Source organism: Mus pahari, chromosome 3, assembly GCF_900095145.1.
Source record: "Mus pahari chromosome 3, PAHARI_EIJ_v1.1, whole genome shotgun sequence".
Classification (NCBI taxonomy): domain Eukaryota; kingdom Metazoa; phylum Chordata; class Mammalia; order Rodentia; family Muridae; genus Mus; species Mus pahari.
The window spans coordinates 128,533,066-128,552,487 of record NC_034592.1 but is presented as its reverse complement, the minus strand read 5'-3'; the positions used below and the strand labels follow the sequence as shown (position 1 = coordinate 128,552,487).

The 19,422-nt window shown below is 44.6% G+C and overlaps 1 protein-coding gene across 1 annotated transcript in view; it reads right to left on the bottom strand.

The window, feature by feature from the left end:
• The window catches only part of Cfap61 (cilia and flagella associated protein 61), a 276,129-nt gene that overhangs the window by 155,180 nt on the left and 101,527 nt on the right, over positions 1-19,422 (bottom strand). The window contains exons 17-18 of the mRNA XM_029536666.1: positions 16,018-16,224; positions 13,165-13,299 (exon numbers count right to left, since the gene is read on the bottom strand). Of these exons, the coding sequence (XP_029392526.1) occupies positions 13,165-13,299; positions 16,018-16,224 (342 nt within the window). The remainder of the gene's footprint in view (positions 1-13,164; positions 13,300-16,017; positions 16,225-19,422) is intronic.

The following is a 19,422-nucleotide window of genomic DNA, read 5'->3' as shown; positions in this document are numbered from 1 at the left end:
GAGAGAGAGAGAGAGAGACAGACAGACAGACAGACAGACAGACAGACAGACAGACAGACTAGCTATACTTTGAGCAAGCTGTGCTCAAAAGAATGGGAGGGTTGCTTTAAGAATATAGTAGAGGGCCCTGGAGATAGCTCAGTGGGTAAAGTGCATGCTATATAAACACAGGACCCAAGTTTATATCACTAAAACCCACATAAAAAGCCAGACGTGGCAGAAGGTACCTGTAATCCCAGGGCTGGAAGGCAAAGCCAGGGGGATCTGAACAGCTTGTAGCCAGTCAATGTGGCTGAACTGGCAAGCTCCATAATAATAATAAGGTGGAGGGGCTAGAGAAAAGGCCAAGAGCACTGGCTATTCTTCCAGAGGATCAAGGTTTAATTCCCAGCACCCACAGGACAGCTCACAACTACACACAGTTCTAGTCCCAGGGGGATCGGATGCTCTCTTCTGACCTCTGTGGACATCAGGAATGCTCATGGTGATGAAACGTCATGCATGCACACAGTATGCAGCCATACATGCAGAAAAAAAATACCCACATACATGAATAAAAAAAGATGAAGAACTGAGGAAGACACTCAGTGTGGATCACTCTGACTTCCACAGGCACAAGCGTGCAGATGCACATGCACCACATGCATATGCACTCCCCCATGCGTGAACACACACACACACACACACAAACATACACACACACACACCTCACAGACATACATACAAAAACAGAGAAGATGCATAGGAATTACTGCATCTGATAGGTTTCATGAATGAAATTCTTTTAAAATAATCAGGAAAGAAAAGTCCAAATCATTGATGTTGTATTTATGTGGTGTTTGGAAATGTGTCTGTGTGAAGGGTCAGTGGGAAGAACTGCATCTGTCCCTTCAAGCTCCCACCCCTAGCTCAGTGCCAAGGATGTAGTCTCTATTTTTAAGTGATGGGTTAGCAGAGGTGTATGTGCGTGTGAGGCTCCATGAAAACACCAGCCTGGGGATCAGTAAATAGTGAGTGAAGCGAGGGTGTATCTGGTAAGGGGAACTCGGCTAGGGTGACCAGAGGGTGCTGCAAGCTGCATGCTTCTGGGATGCGGCTCCTTCTGGCTGAACACACAATGGCCACCGTGGTGATAACGTTAATGCACTAAATTACACAAAAAGGGAGCAGGGACCAAGTACCCCAGGAAGTAGGAGTAAGTAATGGCACAGGGTGTGCTCTAAGTTTATTACCCCAAGTTTCACTGGGCTGGGTGGCTCACGTCTGCCTGTGCTGTGGACAAGTCGCAGTCCAACCATGGCAATAAAAATCCTTTATGGCTCCCATGTTCTTTCCTCGCTGTGTTTATTCTGTCCCCCCACACCTGTTTCACGTGCTCACTCTTGCCTTCCTCTTCCTTACAGTGGTTACTGTAACAATCATGGCATCCATGATCTTGAGGAAACTGTGGTCCCAAGGCATGACTAAGGTTGTGCTGAGAGCTTGGACTCTGGAGAGTGGTGGCAGTCTGAGGCACGGACACTGAGGATTTCATGCTGTGTTTCTGTGACAAACTCAAGTTCCATTTTCCCTCCAGATGCGGTGAGCGTGTCAGTAATGTTAGTATGTGAACTCAGCTGTGTTCATGGAGACCACTCAGCGCGGAAGACTTTTGAGGTGTCTTTCCTGCCCCTCTATGCTTTCCAAGAAATCATATCCATCTTTTTCAAGTAGAATTTACTAACAAGTTATAACATGCAAAATTTCCATGAAAACCTAAAAGGAAGATGAGTAACTCATCTTTGGCTACTTTGTGGGTTCTTCTTTCCTCCACCCTTCGCCACCGTTTTCCCATCCTTTCAACCCCCTAACACGAGACAGGAGAGAAAAAAAGGATGGAGGAGAAAGGGGATGATGTCATCAATAGACTACTTCCTGCTGATGAGGGGCATCGAGCTCCTTGGAGCAAGTTTGATCTTTGCTCTTAGGATATCTAATTTTTTTCCTTCTTGTTTCTTCTTTGAGCTTGACTATTTAACAAACCATCACCAACAACAACCAACAATGCACCGGCCTCTTGGGGGCCCTAGCATTTATCTACCCTGTGAAAAGTCCCCAGAATTCCAAATGTCACACAACTGCAGAAACTATCTGTCACTGGCAAAATTGTATCCCTGCAGGAGGAGACAAATCAAAGTCAGCTGCTTGGACAGTCTGAGGCAGCCCCACATCCCATCCCTGGGATTAAAATGAAAACCTATTCCCATAATATTTCTGTGCTTTTTAAAGAAACCAAAATTCTCACTACAGAGATATATTATACTTTCTAATAGTAGATGTGTCTATGAACATAAAATCACTTGATTCAAAGTGGGTTAGCCCTTGTGGGCTATTCAGCAGTTTACAACCTGTGGGTGGAGACTCCTTTGGTAAACCTGTATCTTCAAAACTATTTGCATTACAACTCATAACAATAGCAAAATTTCAGTTATTAAATAGCAACAAAAGTAATTTTATGGTTGTGGGGGTCACCACACTATGAGGAACTGTATTAAACGGTCACGGCACTAGGAAGATTGAGAGCCACTGAGTTAGAGGAAAATGGGAAAAGCAGAAGCCTTCCCATGATTCACAGCTGCCCTGAAAAATCTGTTTGACAGTGAATGAGCATATTCTCTGTACAGTGATGGTTTCCCTAGGTACAGCATCATATCAGGAAGAGAAATAAGCCTTCAAAGTTAGGGATTACAAGCTGTACTGGCTAATTTTGTGTCAACTTGACACAGGCTGGAGTTATCACAGAGAAAGGAGCTTTAGCTGGGGAAATGCCTCCATAAGATCCAGCTGTTAGGCATTTTCTCAATTAGTGATCAAAGGGGGAGGGCCCCTTGTGGGTGGTGCCATCTCTGGGCTGGTAGTCTTGGTTCTATAAGAGAGCAGGCTGAGCAAGCCAGTGGAAGCAAGCTAGTAAAGAACATCCCTCCATGGCTTCTGCATCAGTTCCTGCTTTCTGACCTGCTTGAGTTCCAGTCCTGCATCCTTTGGTGATCAAAAGCAGTATGGAAATGTAAGCCAAATAAACCCTTTCCTCCCCAACTTGCTTCTTGGTCGTGATGTTTGTGCAGGAATAGAAACCCTGACTAAGACACAAACTTTCATTTTAAATCACAAAATGATTTTTTTTTCATTGAAGAGACAGTAGCTTCATCTTTAATCTATTAATATTATTTACCACAATTTATTCAAAAGAAATCCTCTCAAATGCGTTTGAACCTAGTAGCATTGTTGATAAAGACACGTAGAGAGAGATAGATTAAAAGCTTAAGTGGCCAATATAAGGGAACTGAGTGCAATGATAAGCCATAGGCCCTGTGTCAGTATAGCATCTCAGAGATGTCAAACGAGACCACCGAAGCTTGAGGACAATAGCTCGCTCCCCAGACCGCCACCCCCACCTCCTGTCACAGTTAGGGCTGGGAGGGTAGCTCAGTGAGAGTATGAGAGGCTGATGTGTGAGGCTCTGGGTTCCATCACTTACCTGCAGTGACAGGGAATGCAGTGGTTACAATACTAGGAAGGAGGAAAAGAAGCTGAGGCAGGAGGATTGCCATGAGTCTGATGAGCCCAGTATGGGTTATACAGTGAGATCCAGGCCAGCTTTAGCTATAGTGTGATATATTGTTTTCATTTTTTAAAAATCAAATCAAAACAACAAACAAACAAATAAATGACAACAACAAAAATAAAACAGAAAAAGAAGAGGGATATAAGCTGTGGAGCAAATGCATTTAAAGTTCTCACTTAGCCTAATAATGTCGAAGGACTGGTGCTGGAGATGCACCTCAGCAGGTAAGAACACTCAATATTCTCCCAGAGGCTTAAGACCCCAGCACCTACATCAGATGTCTCTCACATGCCTGTAAATCCGGAGATGTCAGGGCCTTCCCCTAGCCTCTGTAGGAATGTGCACACATGTGACATATACTTAACATACATTTTTAAAACCCTTTTCAAAAAATGTCAGAGGAGGAACATTTAAAAAGATCTTCCTGGATTTCTGGAGAGTTCCAATAGTATATATTGGCTATACTGGCTCCTTCTATGTCTGGAGACCCCAGACTCCATCTTGCAGAGAAAAGATGAGATGGCCCCACCTTTAGCCTCAAATTACAGAAAGCCTTCCAGAGCTTCACCTCAGGACTCTGTAGTGAAAACATCCATTGGTTGGGTATGACAGGCCAGTCTTTATCCTGTACTGGTGAAAGATGCCAGTCCCCAAAGGATGAGCCTTGATTTAGGTCCTTTCCTGTAGGACCACCTCAAGGAGCAGAGATGGCTTCAGTGCCAGTGGACTGACTGCCTGGGAATACATGCGTGCTGGCCTCAGCACTGGGGTGGGGGTGGGGGTTCTGAAGAAACTCACTAACACGCCACAGGAATAGGAGTCCTACCCACGCAGTAGGACTGTTCTGGGGGCAGACTCGGAGGTGTTCATGTTCCTTCGTCTCCCGGTCCCATTTTCAGAAGAGTCATAAAGAGTTCTAAATTCCTAGAGAGAAAGAAACTGACAGGCTTAAAATAATGATAATAATAAAACTGCCAGCTAAACATTAAAGCGGGAGTGGGGAGAGGCCTGGTAAAAGAGGAGCCTCCTGGTCTCTGGCTTCAGCAGCAGAGCAGGGAGGCTGGCTGACCTTTGCATAGAAATCAAGTTTCTAACATCATATAAGACAAAAATTAGAGGGGCTTATAGAATTATAATCACGTGTTGTGAATTGCAGTGGCCCACAGAGCTTCAATAAACTAAAACTGACCAGAAAAGTCACGGACTTGCCCACTTTGTGTCTGGGTACAGAAGAAAACCCAGACACAGTGAGCATGCTCGCACTCAACAGGAAACAAGATGGAGCAGCTGCTCTGTGACAGTTCCCACAATTCCTGAGGGCTCCGTGCTCACTTCATTCCCCAAACCCCTCCCTCATCTCAGGTTTCTTGCCCAAACTCTCGGGTGAGGGTCACATAATCTGATAAAAGCAAGACACGAGGGGTCCGATGGAGAAGACCGTGTTCCTTCATCAGGGGCAGGGGCAGCTCCCACCACTGGAGGAGTGCTTGGCTGGGCCAAACAGCTAGGTGATACAGGAAGACAGTCACAACAGATTGAGGGGAAAGGCGTGTCTCAAAGAGCCATGAAACCCACAGTCAACTGGGGCGCAAACTCATGTGCGCACGCTCACTCACACGATGCTAGCTCATCGATGGTGGTGGATGGTTTGTGTGTGTTTGAGAAGGCGTGTGGTGGAGGAGAGTGAGCACACACGCACATAAAAGCCAGGTGTCACCCTCGGGTGTCATTCCTCAGGCACACTCACCTCATTTTGTTTTGTTTTTTTAAACAGGGACTTTTTCCACCACTGGAACCTGGAACTCAAGGATTAGGCTAGACTCCCTGCCTGGCCAGAGAGCCCCCAGAGATGTCTCCCTAAAACTCAGATTACAAGCGCACACCACCATACCTGGCTTTCATATGAGCTCAGAAGATTGAACTTAGATCCTAATGCTTGCACGTGTGTACTTGACAGACTGTACCGTGTCCTCGGCCCCTAAACACCACAGCACTTACACAGAGTGGCCAATTAGAGACAGTGGGGAGTTGGGGCTGGTTTTGTCTACTTCTTCCTTCCAGAAACCTGTACTGATTTTTTTTTTGTCATGATATTTTAAATAAAGTAGGAAGCTATACCTTCTCCAGTTAGTATCTGTAGCTCTAATCACCTTTGCCATTTTACTGCACCCCATATTTCAAAATACCCAAAGCCAAGCCAGCGGTTGGCACTGACAATCTTTACCTCTCCAAGAGCAAACTCTAAAGAAGTCACTGGGACACAAAGACCAGCTCTGGCCATATAGATGGCCTCTCTGCCTCCCTCTTGGGTTCAGATGGATATCTGCAGCCCAGTCTCCCCTAAATGCTGCTTCAGGATCAAAGGAAGCCCATGTCTGGGTGAATAGATCAGGCACAAGCAGGAGAAACCATATTTTAACAATATCTCTGCTTTTAAAAAACAGTAACGGAAACTTTATGAACAGCTCAATCTCCCATATATGAATAAAGCTTTCTCAGAGTACCAGAAAAACGTCAGGAGCACTCCATATCACTGGCCCTAAGAGGAACAGCATTTTACTATTTAGTGGCCAGAATACTAGATCTAATCTAGTATTCTGAGAGATTGCAAAATGGAGCAGTCTCTGGGAAAACCTAGCAATTCTACTTCCAAGATATACAGTGAAATGAACAGATAAGACACATAAGACACACTCATGTGCGCGCGCGCGCGCGCGCGCGCACACACACACACAACATATATGAATTTTCATAGCATAGTTATTCACCAAAAGTGGACACAATTCAAATTTTCAACAGCTGAAGAAAAACAGACTATGCCATTATCCATACAATATAATATTTAGCAATAAAGAGGACTAAAGTACAGACACACGCTACCACACTCTGAGAGTGAAAGAAGCTGGTCACAAAGTATCACGTGCTGTACGAAGTATCCCAAATGGGTAAGTTGAAGGGATGGAAAGTAGATCTGTGGTTGACAGAGACTCCAAGTAGGAAGCAAGGGTAAGAGAGAAAATACTAAAAATTTAGGCAGTGGTGATGGTTGCATAATTCCGTGAACATACTAAACTGTAGCTTGTAAGGTATTGCAGTGACTGAGCTCAGTTATCACCTGGGAGATGGGCCTCTGGATATGCCTGTGGGGACTTTTTGGATTAGGTTAACTGAGGTGAGAAGACCTCCCCACACTGGGTGGTACCATTCCCTTGGCTGAGATTCTGGACTAAATAAAAAAGAGAAAGTGAGATGAACACAGGCATTCATTACAATTGCTTCTTGGTTGAATATGCAATGTAGCCAGCTGCCTGCAGCTCCTATGGCTATGACTTCCCCTTCATGACAGACATGCAATGGAAAAGTAACCAGGGTGTGTGTGTGTGTGTGTGTGTGTGTGTGTGTGTGTGTGTAGATCTACATTCTATTTCTTGAACTTACCTATTATTTATATCACACTAAAGTTTTGTCGAAGGGTGGCTGTTCTGAACCAATTATTCTGTGAAATGATGAGATTTGACGCTGGTTGGTAATGCTCCTGAGATACTGAAAAATCAATGTCACAACTTATTCTCATCCTTTTGCCATCCTCTCACGGCCTGACTCCTAAATACCACCCAGCATTTGTCGGTTGTGCTGCTAGCGCCTCAAGTAAACCATCAGGCACTCCTGCAATAGGCTAAGAACACTGCTGAGCACCATTCAATATAGAGCTGAATCTTGAGAAGTTTGTAATATAACCACCATATGGGATCATATTTTTCTTCTTTCCATAGCAGCTGCCACCACAATTCTGAAAGGCTTGTAACCGCATGCTGATACAACACAGAGAGAATTATAGACACCCTCCATCTATTGATGTCTCAAAACAGGACTAGCACACCAGCCTGGCCCAGATGTCTGCTTCTCCACAGCCTCCTCAGCCAGAGTCAGGCTGGTACGGGATTGACACTAAAAGCAGAAACCAGCTAGAGTTGGGGGCTGAGGGGGGGCAGGTCCTGGCAAGTCTGTGGGTCACGTTTTGATTAAGGTGGCTGGTGTTAAAGATGTGGGGGATTAAAAAAGTTTAGTGTCAAACTGTCTACTTTCTGTTTGCTAGCTTCCTAGAATGGCCGTGGTGTTGGATTTACATGTTAGTTAATAAACTCCGAAAGTCATGGCTAAGAATGAGTTTAGGCAATTAGCTACCTGGTGGGAACAGCTGTCAATAAACCAGTCTTTGAACAAGTCACCCCCACCCGACACACACATACACACACACACACACACACAGAGAGAGAGAGAGAGAGAGAGAGAGAGAGAGAGAGAGAGAGAGAGAGAGAGAGAGAGAGAGCTCTATGAGGAAGATGGTCACAACATTAAGTGCTGGTGTGACAGTTACATAAGATGAGTTCACAGGAAACTGCCAACCAGATCTCAGCCAACAGTAACCACAGGAGAGATGCTCAGCATCACTGTCTGAGGGAAAAGGCTTGTGAGAGTCACGAGGACAAACCTCGGGTCTAAAAGCCAGTCTGATCCCTGCATACACCCAGCATGTTATATTTAACTAAGGATCATCCAAGCATTGGGGAAAGTGACACAGAAGGTATATTATTCGAGAAAAAGGGAGCCCATGAAGGAATTTATACAAATTTCTCTACAAGTCACAGAGGAAAGGGTTCCCCACCATTCTAAGGAAACGTATTTCCCAGGAGTAGCATGAACGAGGTCGAGGACAGGGCTGGAAAAGTCAACCAGACCCCTGTAGTGACTGAAAGTTGGTTCGTTTCATGTCTGGGAAACTTCACTGTGGTGATATTAATAAGGATCAATGCATAGATGGTGCTGAAAAACACAGGTTTACAATTTTAGAATCATCTCCTCATGAGATAATAAAAAAAAAAAACTGTGGATTTTGGTTGGCTGTCTGGTTGGTTGGTTTCTTTGTTTGATTTTTTTTTTTTTTTAAATACTACATACTTCAAGCACTACTATGACTAAGGGAAGTCTGACTACTGTGAGTGGAGGTTACCACGTTTAAGGAAGGGGCTGGGAAACAATTACTCTGGGGAAAACCTAGCAGGTGCTGGGAGAATAATGCAATTTCCCAAGGCAGCAGATGCCCAAGTGCAACAGGATCCAGTAACCGTCCATCAGATGGTAATTATAGCTGGACTGGGGAAGAGCAGCCCAGATAAAAAGGGGCAATTCAAAGGGTAACTGAATGCCAGCCAGCGACATCTTCCTGAGATCACGTACCAGGAAAGGGTGGGCCAACACTTAGCTCTGGGGGGGGGGGGGGAGGGATGGGAACTGGGGGGTGGGGGTTAGATACACTGCTGCTTTTTCTTGTACAAGGACAAAGGGAGATGTGGAGAAAACAAACACAGAGAATCTACATGGAGGCATCTAAAGAAGTTAGTTCAGATTTCAGCAGGTTGTCATTACAACCAGAAGGGAAAAAAAACAAAAAAACAAAAAAACATAGGAACTGACCACTCTGAAAGCATGATTTCTCAGATGGGGATGAGAGCATACCTTCATTCCGTGACCACTCTAAATCAGGACAAAGACTAGAATAGAATGGACCGTAAGAGCTCTTGTGAATGATAAACATAGTGGATTCCAAGGCGAATTTCTGGAGTTTAGCTTTATAAATAATTGTTAACCGCCACAAGAGGAAGTAGCGAGGACGTGAAGCTCAGACACTCCTGGAACTCTACAGATGCAAGTCCTATCCTAGCGAGTCCCAGCCCTTACAATCCTTCCCCCTCCCTCACCTACCTCCATTAATTCTGTAAGTAAGGGGCTGGGCAGATGGCTTTATGGAGGACCTGGGTTCATTCCCCCAGTACCCCCACATGTAGGCTCCTAACTGTGTGTAACTCCAGCTCCAGGGGATCCAGCACTCTCTTCTGGCCTCTGAAGGTACTGCAAGCATATGGTACACAGAAATAATTGAAGGCAAAACACCTAAATGCATGAAAGAAATAAGTTAAATAAAAAACTGATATATTGTTAAATATACTGGCAGCTTTCCCAAGAGCAGTGACAGTAACAAAGTCAATTTGAAATCCCTCTAGGGTACAGGCAGAAAATAAAAAATATGCCTTCTCCGCAGATCTCCAAAGTACGAGAAAGGCAACTTGCCCAATCTTTAATTAGCTTGTCTGTACAAAGAATTCAGGCAAATTTGGAGTATTTCTCAGGATTACAGTGCTCACGATGGTAAGCTATGGCGACCCATCTAAATGAAAGTTTCTGTAACAATAGCTCAGAACATAAATTCGCATGCCAAGATGGCTCATTCAAACTGGATGAGAATCTTCCAAGCCTATTGTGTAGATTATGGCCTTGACCAGGAAAAGCCTTCTCTCTTATCCATGAGTTCCTATTGGACGACCGTAGAGATATTATTGTGACTCTTAGGGGCCAACTTTTAGGTGTGATGAAGATGAAGGCATTGAAGTGCTTTCCTATGATCTTCTCTGGAGTGAGCTGTCTATTAATAGAAGCCACTGGGAAGGTGCATACCCAAATAATGCAGAAGCTCTATGGCCTCAGGGTAGGGAAGGGAGGACTCAGAGGAGAGGGAGAGCACACATTGCCTTCCCACGCAGTGATGAATCTGAATCACTGCTGTCTTGTGCCAGGTTCAAATTGGCAACCCATGGAGATGAAAGGCATTCTATCCCATTACTCATGCCTGGGGTGATCTGCCCCCTTGAAGATTGGCTTCCTAGGTGAAAGCGAGGGACCGACAGCTACTCAGAGATGCTCTAAGCAGGATAAAAGCCATGAAAAGCAAGTGACTGGAGAGAAAAGACACCGAACTGCGTGGAAGCTGATGCACGTGGCCAAGGAATGAGAGGCTTGCAGGGACCGGGGAACTGTGTGAGAAATGGTGCTTATCAGCTCTGCGTGCTTCCGCCATTGGAGTTCTCTCCGCTCTTCTTGAACACAGGGGTGCTAGGAATACATTGAAATTCCTCTCGGAACAATCCTATTATGCTCAACTTATCTCAGACAATTGTTTAAAGTGTTAAACACATCTAAAATGTTTTTTGAAAAGAGGAAAAACATAAGCCTTCCACATAAATCAGCGCCTCGCCTCGTTTTGAGTATCTAGGTCCATTCTGTGAGGGGTTAGTTACAATGTTACTGATCCTTTCCTTTCTGTTTCAACATGATTACTCCATTGTGGTGTTGCTGCTGTGTGGTTTGTGGCAGTGCTGGGCATCAAACAGAAATCTTTCCCACAATTGCTCTTCCACCCGCTGTGTCCCCAGTCCAGACATTATCCATTGGTCTTGAAACCTGCACGCCTCTTTGTTTTATGCAAAGCTGACAGTCTAACTGCAGGTACTGTATAGGCTAAACGCCACCGACCTACTTTCCCAATCCCTTGTTGAATCTTAATCTTTAAAGCCACATGTCAAGATTGGATGTGGTCAGCAATGGTAGAAGCATTCTTAACCAGTCGGAATTCACCAGCACCATAAACACCACAGCATTAGGCAGTAAGCAAACACCCACACCACTGTTCTTCTCAACAGCCCAATGAGGGTTTTCCTTCCTAGACTCCAGGTTGAAACTCTCCGTCTCCATTGTGCCTGTACATGGGCCAGGACTCTAGACTAGACTAAGGAGGAGTCACACATCCTGACATGGCCAGGAAAGGGTTATTACATGTAAGCAATGATTTCAAATCACACCGACCTGGGAAGTAATGCAAGGATCATTTTTTAATGAAACGAAATGTTTTCTTTGGCTTTCTTTACACCTGGAGTTCCAGTTCATCTCAGGGTGGCCCAGTTCCAGAGGTGGCGGGCAGAGGACAGACTGGGGTGTCTTGCACACTTGAAACAACACGTTTCTGCTCCAAGCAACCACTCTGAATGCTTCCCCTGAAGCTCCAACACTCCCACTCATTCCTCGAGAGCGCTGACGGAAGTCACAGGAGCCCCACTATGCAAAGGGCCGTCCCTTGACTGAGCCCTGTCTAGGTGAAGGCCTTTCAGAAAAAGGGTCAGGCTCTCTTACCTTTCCTGGATCTGACACTCACGCTGCAAAGCATCATGTGGTGAGCTCATGCCCTCTGCCTCCTGAGGCTCCTCCCCTCTGATCCGTAGGAACCAAATTGTCCACGAACACATCATTGCTTTCAGCTGCTGAGTCGATGGGGATTTTGGTGGTCCTCCAGGGGAGGTTTGAAATAAGAAGCCATGTGTAAACTAAATTGGTCTATGAAGACCTGAGCACACGGAAGCTTCTGTAGCAACTGGAAGGACTGATTCTCTGTCCGCAAAATCTAACAGTAGCATAACTGAACTTGGACTGTGTCTGTCTACGCTTTTTAAATCCCATAATCCCATTTCTTTCCAGGAATTAATGTTATTAAAACTAGGAAAGATTGAACATTAAAAAAAAAAAACCTATAAGGGAAAGGTCTCTCACTCACGGGGGGCTGGGGAGGTGGGTAGGAAACTATCTTCTATTATAATTGAATCTGCTTGTCACTTTTCATAATAAAAAAAAGTTAAAACCAACAATCTGCCGTTCTTTTTCAATGAGCAACAATTTGTAATTGTTAGGAGATAAGTATGAATTTTGTTATTTTACCAATTTACGGATCAGGCCAGACTTGAAGAGGCCTCTGGGCTGGGTCAGCCCCGTCTCTGCCCCTGTAAGGCTGAGCTGGGAACATGGTGTCTGTACCCTCCCTCTGTGCTCAGGCTGAGGCGGCCCCTCATCCCTGAGGGGCAACTCCTCTGCTCAATGTTTTAAACGCTCACACACTCACATTCCTCTTTTAGCTTTCAGAAAGAGCAAATCTTAGCCACTAAGATATTTTGTTTTTAAAATAACTTAAACTCAAAGTACCCAGAACACTGGAAACCTACATGTTGGTCAAGTTCACACTGTTATGCTGTCCATTTAAATTACAACCAAAGCGAGGCTTTGCCTTTCACATTCACAAACATTTACACATAGGTTCCAACCCCTTTTCTTGTCTGGTCTCAATGGCATCCCAGGGTTGTTTTTTTACCTCGAGGTAGGTAAAATGAACAAGGCTCATTTTGACTTCCCACTTTGACGTGTGCATGTTTAAAACAAACAAACAAACAAACAAACAAAGCCAGCTTAAGACCCAACATCTCCAACACGGCATTTCTCTGTCAACTTTGTCCTGACAGCAAAAAGCCCACTGACTGACTTAGAAGCGAACGATCAATTGAAAGGAAGATTCTTCTTTTGAGGATGGGGAAGGAAGATAAAAATATGCTGGGGTGCACATGGCTCTAGGCCACTCATTTGTCCAGGGACCAACAACAACACACGAAGTGCCCCTGCTGTATCCTCTGAAGGAGGATGTGGCTACTGTTTTAGGCTTTCTATGAAATAAGCACTTGAGGGCAAGGCTGCAGGGAGCCCTAGCAGGGCGCCGCCTGTAAGGGTATGAGCGCCAGGTTCCCTGTAATTAAGAAGCAGCCTGCTTGGTGAAGACAGGGCTGCCACCCCATCTGCCAAGCCCGCGGGAGCTGGCACCGTGCCTCCCTGCCTGCCTCCCTGCTACCCACCTGATCCTTGGAGACCTCCTTTGATGGAGCGTTTATGCCAAGCTTTTCCAGAGGATAGACAATCTGTCGTCGTGGTCGCACGGGAACCAAGTAATGAAGGGCAGATGTCAGGGAGTGGGAGTAAGAGCTCTGGAGCTGAAAGACAACCATCTCTATTTTAGGGGAGAGAATGTCAGAGGCACAGCGCAGATGTCTTTGTGCTGCTTGACAAATACAAAACTCTTAACTCGGCCAAGTCAGAGAGGGGAGGGGAGAAAAAAAATCAGCAAATAAACAAACATACTCTTCGAGCAGAGGAATGAATTGCAGATAATGCCTCACACTAATGAAGATAATTATGAGGGTAATTACATTACTATCTCTGTGGGAATGACAGATAAACAAGTGGTTTGGTTTATGGGATTTTTCAGTACAAGTATTTCCCCCAGGAGAATATCCCTCTCCATAGTGATCATGAATCAGCTTGATTTGACCCCATTAAGCTGTGTTATCTGAGTCCTGTTAACCTTTGTGTGTTTGGCAAAAGATGCTTTGACACACATAGATGAAAATGCCATCCAGGGGCAACCTCACCCAGATGTGAAAGCGCTCCAGTAATTTTACTTTGGCTTTTTTAAAAAATAAAATGAGGGTCTCGTAAAAGAACTGGGATGTGGGGAACAGGAGAGGAGGAGCGAATGATTTTGATTTGTAGTACGACTGAAACATGAACCAGATTTATGCTTGTTGAAATAGGTGATAAATAATTTGTATAATAATGCTTTAAGTATTCATTTAACCTAGTTTTTAAAACTTGACAGAGAATGGTGACTGACATTTATGAAATCTTGGAAATAATAATAATAATAATAATAATACCTCAGGGTCAAGAAATCATGTCAACCTCAAGGGTGAAAGTGTGAAAAGCCATGGCAATGATGTATCTATGTTGAATTAGAGCCAGAGAGCAAAGAAGTCTAGCAGAACAGTAGCTGCACTTTAATAAATATGACGATTTGCAGACGACTCATGTGCTGTTTTATAAATAGCCACGGACATATTTTACAAGCTTCTAGAAATGCTTTCTAGAATCTTTAACCACTGCACCTCATACCCTGACTTCACACATTACTGAGAAGCAGTACCCAGGAAACCCTGCCCAGGGTGCTCTGTGTGTGTGTGTGTGTGTGTGTGTGTGTGTGTGTGTGTGTGTGTATAATATCTGTGATTGTCTATGCCTGTGTTTCTCAGCTTTCCTAATACAGCGACCCTTTGATACAGTTCCTTGTGTTGTGGGGACTCCCAACCATAAATTTATCTCATTGTTACTTCATAACTGTAATTTTGCTACTGTTGTGAGTTATAACGTAAACATGTGATATGCAGGATATCTGATATTTGAGCCCCAGGGGGTCACAAGCCATGGGCTGAGAACTTCTGGTCTATGTCCTGATGCAGGTCCTCTCACGAGATTAGGAGAGGCCCACACTACAGTGAGATACAGACAGTTCAATTTCACTGCTAGAGGACTTGGAGCAGAATTTGGGAATCCTGACCGAAAGACTTGGGACAGCTTCTTACTCTTGTTTTACAATGAGCATGCGTAAATCAACCAGCAGTGTGACTAAGAAAACCTGTTTCCGGTGACTTACAAGCAGCTTGGTAAGGAGACACAGGTGCAATGTCCAAAATGTCTTTACTACAGATGCAAATGGACTTTGCTCCAACCTGACATGTACTGGCAGCATGGTAAACAGAAACTAAGAATTTAATATCACACCTGGAAGGTCACACAGTTGCTATGCAGTCAAGTGTAAAATGAAGGAAATTGTTTGGGTCCATGGTTTTCCCTTACAATTCCCACACTGCCCTTGTGTCTTTCCCACAGGCATCCCTTCAGGACAATACCCAGGCACAGCCATGATAGGTGTGTGTGCCAATGCGCTAAGAAATACATTGATACCTGAGAGCACCTGAAAAATTCCACTTAGCCCTCATGGACACCAAGAAAACCTAACAGTGTCAAGGGCTCTTGGCAGATCATGGGAAGGCCTGAGGCCATGACCAGAAACTGAAGGGACAATATCCACTCGGCCTGGTCGCTGAAACCCTTCACGTTGAGAGGACAGACCAAGAGGACCAATGTCATTGACCCGTGGGACCAGTTTTCCGAAAACCACCCCTTGGGAATCTGGCTTGAATAGACTTACTTGGGAACAATCAGGAGACAGTAGGTGAAGGTGTGTGAAAGAAAAGGCAGACCCACAGCCTGCATGGCAAATGAACACTCAGAAGCAGGGTAGAGGAGGATGTGGAGCTGAGATGAACATTTGGGGCGCACTGGGTATCTATGACCTCATCATTCTATGGAAGTATACCAAGTATAAGGTGGAATATGTAGGTATTCCCTATGGAGAGTTCCATCGGAACTGTAAATCTCCACCTTTCATCCACTCCTTTTATGGAAATGGTCATAAATTTTATTTGGGATGTGGTGTAAAACACACCAGTTTTAAAGGATGGAACTCTACTCATTTACTCTACTCATTTCTAGGGGGTTCTTTGTTTCAAAGAACACGATGGGATGGATCAGTTTGGCTCTGCACTGTGAGAAATGATGTGCTGTTCATGTGTCTTACAGTGATTTTTTTCCTTCAGTTTTCTGTTGCCATTTTGTCAATATGGAAAAAAAAAAAAAACAGCAAATTCGTCTAATTACATTGTTTCTGGGCATTTCAGAAACCGGAAGCAAATGGCCTAGTTGAATATGGCCGGTGGAAACTTGGATGCACACTACAGCGAGTCATCAGAACAAATAAGATGCGGTGCACAAAGGATGCTACCACAAATACCCATGTGTCAGCATCTTCTTACCTTGCCTTCCCGGATCTGTGAGTACACAGGATAGTAGAGACATGACTTATGGCCTAAGCGAAGGATCTCCTTTAGGAAAAACTTGGTGTAGTGTCGGAAAATGGGGTTCAGGGCAAAATGGTTCAAGCGCCCATGTTCTTCCTGCTGGTGGTGACTGAAGTAGATGAAATCCTCAATGTTATAATGAGATCGTATGTACTCTATATCCTAGAGAAGAGGCAGAGAAATGGTGTTTTAAGCAAACTATATGCATGGGTGTTGAGATAAACAGCTATTATAAAGTAACTTAAGGTGGGGCTAAGAATAGCTCACTTGGCAAGGTTCTTGTCACGAAAGCATAAGAACCTGGGTTGATTCCCCCAGATCCCACGCAAACAAGCCTGGAGTGATAGTGTGTGCTTCGGTCACAGGGCTGAGAGGATGGAGACAGGAGGACTCCTAGAGCTCTGTAGCCAGCCTACCTAGCTTCTCCGAGAGTAGCAGGCCAATGGCAGACCCTTTCTCAGAAAACAAGGGGGACTGTTCCTAAGAAATAACACCCGAGGCTGTCCTTCCACATACATGCACATACATATGCACCCACAAGGACAACAAGCAAGTAAACACACACACACACACACACACACACACACACACATTTTTAAAAAACTGCTTCAAGAGCAATAGTGAGAAATATGTTTGTTTCTTCCATTATTCATCATCTTCTCTTTAATTCTATTTTCTAGGATCTGGACTGAGAGTCTTGAGCATGTGTGGCAAGTGCTCTACTCCTAAGCTACTTCCACAGCCCTTGGTTATTGAGATAGGGTCTTCTAGGAAGGTTAGGTTCACCTTGAACTCACCATGTATCCAAGATTAGCCTCCTGGTGCTGGAATTACGGGTATACCCACACCACCACACTTGGCTTACAAATTCTTTTAAAGCAGAAAGCATGGGCATGTTCTGGTGATCTATCTGTGGAAGATGGCTATGGTGGTTTGAAAGGAAATGGCCCCCATAGGTCCATAGGTAGTGGCTTTTGTTAAAGGAGGTTTGTGACTAGGGGGTGGGCTTTGAGTTCTCATAAAGGTCAAGCCAGTTCATTTCCTGTTGCCTGCTGACCCTGATGTAGAACTCTCAGTTTCTTCTCCAGCACCGGGTCTGCCTGTGCGCCACCACGCTCCCCACCATAATGATAATGGACTAGACCTCTGAAACTGTAAGCCAGCCCCAGTGACATATTTTCCTTCATAAAAGCTGACCTTGTCATGTTGTCCCTTCACAGCAATAAAACCCTAAGACAATGGCTAAGTGGATTTGTTCCTTATGCCTTTGGTTACTGTCACCATGGTGAGCCTTGGGTTCCTGGTCAGGTGCAGCAGAGCAGAGCAGTCCCAGAACATTTCTGGGCACCAGGAACACCAGTGAGCCAGTACAAGTGACTGGGCACAGGTTATTCAAGAGCCAGTCAGTAGACAGACTCACTGGTGTCCTGGGGTTGTTACTGATCACCTGCTAGTGTAGAAACATCCCATTTCAGAGTCGGACCTGTTGGCACATGACTGGGCTGTCAAGAAAGAGTCCAAGCAGGGCATTCCTTACTGTTCTTGTGATGGTAGCAGCTTTATGCAATAGGGGGTAATTTAAGGGATTCACAAATATTCACATGCAGGGGGAATCCTGGGTACACTGCTCCTGTTCCAGGGGCCTCTTGTCTCCTCACACTACGGTGGAGTCAGGGCTCATGCATGCCCTGTACTGCTGCAGTCTGGCCTCCTTCGCCTCTCTGGTACACACTATTGAGAGCAGAGAAGGGAGGCGGATAATCCGAGGTGAATGTGACTGTTCTTGATTACAGGAACATTAAATTTTAACAAATATGGCCTGCAAGACTCTACTGCAAACCCACGATGGAAAAACACAGTTTCAAGAGCAGAGACTTCAGCAAGCTCATAACAGCTATCATTTTATTCTCTTCCCAAATCCCTTGACTTAACAACATTTTCTAAAGAATAATGGGTGGAAGAGGGGCCAAATGTAAGGCCGTGTTACCATGAAAGAAAAACAAATGTCTTGGTTAGATCTTTACCACCTTGGTCTGCTCTGGGTCCCGGCCTGCCTGCTGCTACTACATTCATGTATTCAAGAGGAAGTCAAAGAATGGCTGCCCACCTCCCAACAGGACAGGTGGGCATCCCTGCCAGCAGTTCAAGGAGGGAGTAGAGAATGACAGCCATGCTGGCCACCCAACATGGCTATTTAATCTTTCATTGATGACATAGCCAGCCTTGTAAGGACAGCAACGTGATGACTACAGGGGAGAAACGCACAGCTTGCTACAGTGAGGAAGGGGTAATCATGAGGACAGGGGAGAATTTTTTAAACTCCATATAATACCCCCACAGGTTCCCAAGAGAAATCTTGCTGATAATGTAATTGGATATACAGAAGAAACTGTAAGTGAACAAGGGAAAGACTTGGAAGTTAAATCTAGTAACTCTGAGATACAGGTTTCAATGAAGACCTAGATAGTATTAAAATCCTGGTCAGAGACTAAATCAGAGATTCAGAAAACTACATTAAGGGAATAGCTCCAGGCGACGAACAAGAAGTTCATCAATCAGTCGGCCTGTCTGTTCTTCCTAGCAAGAGACACTGAAGAATCAATTCAAAAGATCCCAAACTCACCTAAGAGACTGAAGAAAATAGAAGGCAAGAAATGACTGGAAGAAGAATGCTTCCTCCAGAGGCAAAATGTAAGTACTCCTGGATAAAACCTCAGGATGTCTATGTTGAGCAAACAGAAGCAACCATCCAACACCAAACCAAAACACCTCTCCAAAAGCAAAACAAATGGACAAGAACTCTCAAAAGACTCAAGAAAGACCAAACCAATCCACTTGTGCTTGCAGAGGATTAGGGATGGGTTTGTCCTCCAGCTACGTTTAATCAGTGGCACTGAATACTCTAGACAGTGACAGTCTACACAAGCATTCTGAGGGTAAATACCTGGAGAATTTTATACACTATCAAATGGGTATCTAATATGAGGACAAGATGGGTAGACTCAGATATGCCATCATCCAAAAGCAGGAACTCGGACACACGGAATCAATCAGAGAAATAGATGCACAGAAGAACAAATGAATGAGCCCGTATAGACATGCCAGTAAAGTCCAAAACCCATCAAGAAAACTTTTAATACCTATTCATCGAAGAAAACATCAATAATCAAAAAGTAGAAGACTTCCTTAACTTGGTATCTCCTTGACACCTACAAACAACGTGTTAAATGAAGAAAAATATTGAATTATACCGTTACAATCTAGACAACTAAAAAAGTAGCCTTCATTAGCAATGCTATCTAACGTTGCTCTATTCATGCAAGAACATGGAAAGGAAAGGAAAGGAAAAAGGAAAGGAAA